The following is a 6,000-nucleotide window of genomic DNA, read 5'->3' on the forward strand; positions in this document are numbered from 1 at the left end:
ATTCGGGCCTGAAATGGCCCAAGGTGGGCTGACTCCTATTCAGCTGCATTGCCGGATTCAATGAAATCTCCCAGAAGCCCCCAGGGCAGGCCAGGAAGCCACTAGTGGGTGAGCGGGCGATGGTGGTATAGGGTGAGCAAGCAGGGTGGGGAGGCCGGCTGGCCGCCCATGCCCTGAGCCTGCCTTCCTCCTACCACGCCACGCTGGCAGGAGCTGGCCCAGCCTCGGCTCGGGCGACTCATGACAGGGGACGCGGAGTGGCAAACAAGCTGGGACGTGAGGGGACAAGAGGCAGCAAGCATGGGCTCAGAGCCGCACAGGGGCCTTCGCTGAAGAGGAAGAGCCTGGCAGCGTCTTCCAGGCTCACCATGCCCGGGGGGGGGGGGGCGGGGGGAGGGAGAACTCTGATGGTTCTGAGGATCTTGAGGGCTGTGCAGGCTCTTCCCAGGCTGCTCTGCGCAGCCTCCTTCCTGCCCGGGCTTCCAGCAGGAGCTTGACTGTCACCCCACACTCCAGGAAGATCCCCAGACATGTTGTCACCCCTGATCTGGTCACTGGAAGAAAATGCTACGTAACCCCAAGTGCTGGGAGAAACCCCGAACACAGAGCTGGAAAGCTCAGCCTGCAGGGCCAGGCGAGGGAGGCCAGCGCAGGCCCTGCCCACCCTGGACGGACACAATGGCCTCCTCGGTCTGCCTGCCACCCAGGCAGGTCATGCCCAGAGCCTGCTCGCATATGGACTCAGTCTGGCAAATGAGACACCTGGGATTGACTGCCTCAGCAAGGTGGATTTTTTGCTGTTGGTGGTGGTGGTGGGGCTTGAACTCTGGGCCTGGGCGCTGTCCCTCAGCTCTTCAGCTCAAGGCAAGCACTCTACCACTTGAGCCACAGCACCACTTCCAGTTTTCTGGTAGTTTATTAGAGATAAGAGTCCCACGGACTTTCCTGCCTGGGCTGGCTTGGAACCGAGATCCTCAGATCTCAGTCTCCCGAGTAGCTAGGATGACAGGCGTGAGCCACTGGCTCTGGGATGTAATGCCAAGAGCTGGGTGGACTCCAGGCTCCAGCCCTTAACCACTAGGCCGCTAGCTCACTGCTCCTCACCCCACTGCAGACACAGGAAGTGCACCCAGGAAGAGCGCAGGGCCGAGCAGGGCTGCCTCACCAACACCCCAAGTCCCCCTGGACTGTGCAGCTAGCTGCCCGACCTGCGCCTTGCCCACAAGCCCCCTGCCCCTCCTTGGGGGAGGGGAGAACAAGCTGGTGGCCCCCAGCAGTCGCTATGGTCGGGGAGGATGCAGGCCTCCACTAGCAAGAACTTCTGTGCTCTGGGCTCTGGCCTGTGTGCCCGTGCGTGGACCTGCAGGGCCCCACGGCCCGACGCCGCCCTCCTCACGTCTCTCAGCAAACAGCGTGACAAGCCCTCGGTGTATTTTCTAGCATGTGCACGGGCCGGAGGGCTGATCCCACTCCAGCTAGGAAAGAAAAAACTGAACAGCGTCCGGCTGCCCTTGAACTCTCAGACAATGGAGAGATTTTTAACATTCCTTGCTACTTTCTTTCATTCTGTGGTACTGGTGGCAGCTCAGGGGCCCAAGAAACTGAGGCGTGTCCCCCCCCCCCAGAACAGGAGGTGAAGCGGCCGCCATCCCCACACCACGCCAAAGGGCAGCCCCCCCCCCAGGCACAGCGGGTGGACACCAAACTGGAGCAAGTCCAGGCCTCCCTCTGCCCACCCCGGAGCGGGGGCTCTGCCCCTTTAGGTAAACAGAGGAAGCCACGGAGCCTCATACCAGAGCCGGCTCCCACGCTCCCCACAAACTCGGCTTCTACCTACTGCAAAGAGTTCTGCCTCACTCACAAAGCTTTACTTGGGAGGGATGTGGGTACAGACAGCAGAACTGTCCCCTCCCCTCCGACCTTCAGCCTGCTTCCGGCCCCCCTCCCCGGGGTGGCAGCCGCGGGGTCTCCGCGGAGAGGGCCGGGGAGCTGGACGCGCCGGACGAAGCCAGTGCGAGAGCCAGCGGCCGACCCGCGCGCGGCCAGGCCGGGAAAGCCCACGGCCGCCGTGGCCGGCCACCCCGGGCCTCTGGAGCGGCCCCTGGCCGCCCCTCCCGCATGCAGCCCGGCCCGGCGCGGTCCCGAGGCCGGCAGGGAGGAGGTGGACGGTAACTCTAAGCTTCTGACCCAGAAAGTGATTTCAGGGCAGTGCTGACCGGTCCTCGTTGGACGAGGCGCTTCCTCTTGATCCCCGAGGCAGGGGCATGGCCCCCAGGGCCACTTGTCCCCCAAGGAAGCCCCCGAGGCTGAACCCATTCACCAGGCCGCGCAGGCGCAGAAAGGCGAAGGGCGGGACAGGCGCAGCGCACGGGGCGGCGGAGGGCACCGTCAATGTTGGAGGACTGAGCGGGACGACAGATCCTGCCAAAGGGAAAGAAGGGGGGCAGATGGGGACCCCCTCGCCGGCCCGGGCCTCCCTGGGCCGTCTGGGCAGGGGAACCGCAGGGCGCCCCGGGGCCGGGACGCCGGGCGCCGACGGCACCCTGGGGCCCCGCGGGACGAACCCGAGCTGCCGAGCCCTGGCGCCCCCAGATGGCTTCGTGCCCGGCCTGGGCAGAGGAGACGAGGCGGCTCCCGCTAAGGAATAACGCCGCACCCGGACCTGCCTCTGCGCCCCGCGCCCCGGCACCGCCGGAGTCCCCCCCCCACGCCAGTCCCCGACTCCCGGGCAAGGACGGACGACCCGGCGCCGGCCCTGCAGACGAGGGCTGGCGGGGGCCGGAGGTCGCGGTCCCGCGCGGCGCGGCGCGGCGGCTCCACGCACAGCGCGCGCCCGCGCAGCCCCGGTGGCCGCGACCTCCCCGGCCGCCCGCGCCCGGCCGCGGCGCCCACCTGAGTACGACTTCTTCATGGCGCCGCCCGGACTGCCGCTCCCTCCGAAGACCGTGTGCGGCGGGGCCGCGGGGCGCGGGCGCCCAGGTCGCCGCCCGCAGCCGCCGCGGTGGGCGGGAGGAGGCGGCCCCGCCCCGTCGAGGTGCCCGCCGCGCCCGCCCCCGGCGCCCCGGCCGCGCGGCCCCGGGCTGACCCCGGGCCGGGAGGGGGCGGCCCCGGGGTCCCGCCGCGGGGGGCCGAGGTCGGGGGTCGCGTCGGGGGCCGCCCCGCGCCTCCCGTCCCCCCGCGCCGGTGGTTCCGTCCGCGGGAGTCCGCGCGGGGCGGGGCGGGGCCAGGTGGAGGCCGGGGGAGGAAACTCCGGGAGCCGCCCGGGGGCGCAGCCCGGGGCCCGGGGTGGGGACCCGGGCGGAGGCGCCCGAGGGGCGGGGCGGCGGCGCGAACCGGCCCCGCCAGCGCCCGCGTCGGGGAGGACGCGGCTGCGAGCGCAGGTGCGCACAGGCCGGCCGGGCGAAGCCCACGCGGGGGACGGGAGGGAGGGGCCTGCGGGCCCGGCCGCGCTCCCCCGGGTCTCTGCCTGCCGGAAACGCGTCTCCCCAGCGCTGGAGGCGCGCGCCCCCCACTCCCGCCTGTGTCCTGGGGGGACCCACCCCGCGCACCCAGTCTGCCCCACCGCAGCCCCCCCCCAGTCCCCGGGGCGACCCCCTCCGCCCCGCGGGGCTCTGGGGCCGGTGGGGGCGGGGCGGGGAGCGCACAGCCCTTCACTGCCCAGACCGGCACCCGGGTCACCATGCACCATGCACCGGCCGCAGGGAGGAGGAGAGCAACAGCAACGAGGGGTTCCGAGGAGGGCATGGTTAGCCACTGTCACGTGACTGGACGCTGCCCTCCCCCCCACCAGACACAACTTCTCCAAAACAGGTGAGATGAGCGTACTCAACACAGTCCCCTCCTCCCGGCTCAAGCTCATTATACACAGTTGTTTTGCTCTTTTAATAAATGGCCACAGGCTATCTAGTGCTATCAGAACTGGAGGCAGGGTCTCGCTCTGGCCTTGAACCCTCCATCCTCCTGCCTCATCTTCCCCAGTGCTGGGACCACAGCCCTGCACCCCCGGCTCTGCGCCATTCGGTTTTGAAAAAACTTGTCTTTCAAACACTCGGTTCCTCTGCTGTGATTTGCGATGGGTCACGGAATGTCTGCTCGTCTCGCTTTTCACCTGGAGATTATAGTACTTTACCTATCTTGCAAGGCTGGGGTTATGATTACGAAAATACAAAGTGTCTGTGCTACTTTAACTAAAAACCCAAAACACGTCTTGGCGTGGACCTGGGTGGGCAGAATCCTTGGGTGGCTCAGCTGGAAAGGGCGCCAGGAAAGAGAACACAACCCTGGAGGACGCGGCCTCCACAGGGCGACAGAGGTTGGCAGAACTGTGGAATAGATCGCACGAGTACGCAGGGCGCTCAGGGGTCGGCAGGCTTCCAGGAGGAAGCGTGAAGGTGCCACGGGCTCGTTCTGCCCATTATAAAAGAGAGATGACCCAGGACAGACAATTCAGTCCTCCAGCAGGACAGAGGAGGAAAAGCAAAAGGCTAGAGCAGTCTTTGGGGCCAGCAAAGGATTCCTACAGAGCTTCAGGACTGTAAGATCAGAGACGATGGGTGAGGTGGAGCCCACTTGTAATCCTAGCACTTGTGAAGTGGAGGACGAGGGTTCAGCCTGGGCTACACAGCGAGACCCTGGATAAAACAGTAAAGATAGACGAAGACATTCTGAGTGTTCCCACAGTGGGCACCTCCTCCCACAGCCAGTGGAGACAAAACTCAAGACCAGTAGGATGTACACCGGGCTTCTAACTGGCTCCACAGGTGCCACGCAAAAGACTTTCCGAAGATGGACAGGTGGAACACTGGAGGGAGGAGAAGAAATGTTTGGGAATTCTCTGTGTGTTTCTATCAACCTAGAACTGTTCTCCCCCAATGCTGTGTTTCTGCTATTACTGTGATGGTTCTGGGCTTGAACTCAGGTGTGGGCACTGCCCTCAGCTCTCACTCAATGTTGGTGCTCTACCACTTGAGACACAACTCACTTCCTCCTTTTTGCTATAATCGAAGTGTCTCACAGACTTTCCTACCCCAGCTGGCTTTGACTCGTGATCCTCAGATCTCAGCCTCCTGAAGAGCTACAGGAGCCCTGCTTAAAGTTTATTTTTTATACCCAGTTTTGTGAGGGGTTTTTGTTGTTGTTGTGGAACAGAATGGGTTTAAGTTGACAGGTTTAAAAAAGTCCCAGGCTCTTGGAGGAATCAGATTCCTGGCCCTGATGGGGTGAAGCCAGGACGCTGTGAAAGAGGCTTTTCAGCAGGTGAAGAAGGCAGCGGCTGGGAAGGCCGCAGCGGCCGGCTCAGTTGTCCTGTGAAAGAGGAAGTGTGACTCGGGATAGGGTGGAGGAACTCCCCCAGCTCCTGACATCTCTGCCCCAGGACCTGACCCGTGACTGGATACTGGTCCCAGGCCCAGCCCCGTGTGTGGGTGCCTGTGGAGGTTTACAAACAAACATGGCCACAGCAAGGCCTCCCCTCCCCCAGGATGCTCTGGCCCTCCCCCATCTACAGGACCCAGGTCCCCTCTCTTTGAGTGGGGGGGAGGGAGGGGTGTCAAGGTCTGGTCACAACCAAGAAAAGCAGCCTCTTCTGAGGCTACATCAGATAGGCCTGGTGCTGCTCCTTTGGGACCCTCAAACTCAGAACCTTGAGCAAGTCTCTCCTGAGGCCACAGAGGCCTCCTGATGCCCCACGGAGGCCAGTGCACATGGGAAGTGTATCGGCTAGCTGTTTCACACCACACACCCATCCCTCTCAGGTGTCTATGGCGGGGTCCAGGCCGGCTCCTGCCTCTGGGTTTCCAGTCCCAGCTGCAGCGCAGGCCAAGGCTGAGCTCTCATCTGCAGGCTCCGCGAGGAAGATCTGTCTCCAAGCTTAAAGGTAAGGGCAGACTTGTTCTTTGAAGGCCAAGACCTCTTTTTCCAGTCAGTTAGAGCCAAGTTCCCTGTCAGGCAGGAGGTCCTCCTCCACCAGCACCAAAGCCAGCCAGGGAGCTGCTGACAAGG

General features: G+C 64.3%; 1 protein-coding gene across 1 annotated transcript in view; it reads right to left on the reverse strand.

Annotated features, from left to right (window-relative positions):
* Positions 1 to 2,944, reverse strand: part of Septin9 (septin 9) — a 136,780-nt gene extending 133,836 nt beyond the window's left edge. Inside the window, exon 1 of the mRNA XM_069992908.1 lies at positions 2,893 to 2,944. Coding sequence (XP_069849009.1) covers positions 2,893 to 2,911 — 19 coding nt within the window. The 5' untranslated portion in view covers positions 2,912 to 2,944. The remainder of the gene's footprint in view (positions 1 to 2,892) is intronic.
* Positions 2,945 to 6,000: the final 3,056 nt, after the last annotated feature.

The sequence above is a fragment of the Dipodomys merriami genome, unplaced genomic scaffold (assembly GCF_024711535.1).
Source record: "Dipodomys merriami isolate MVZ:Mamm:240054 unplaced genomic scaffold, mDipMer1.0.p SCAF_42, whole genome shotgun sequence".
Classification (NCBI taxonomy): domain Eukaryota; kingdom Metazoa; phylum Chordata; class Mammalia; order Rodentia; family Heteromyidae; genus Dipodomys; species Dipodomys merriami.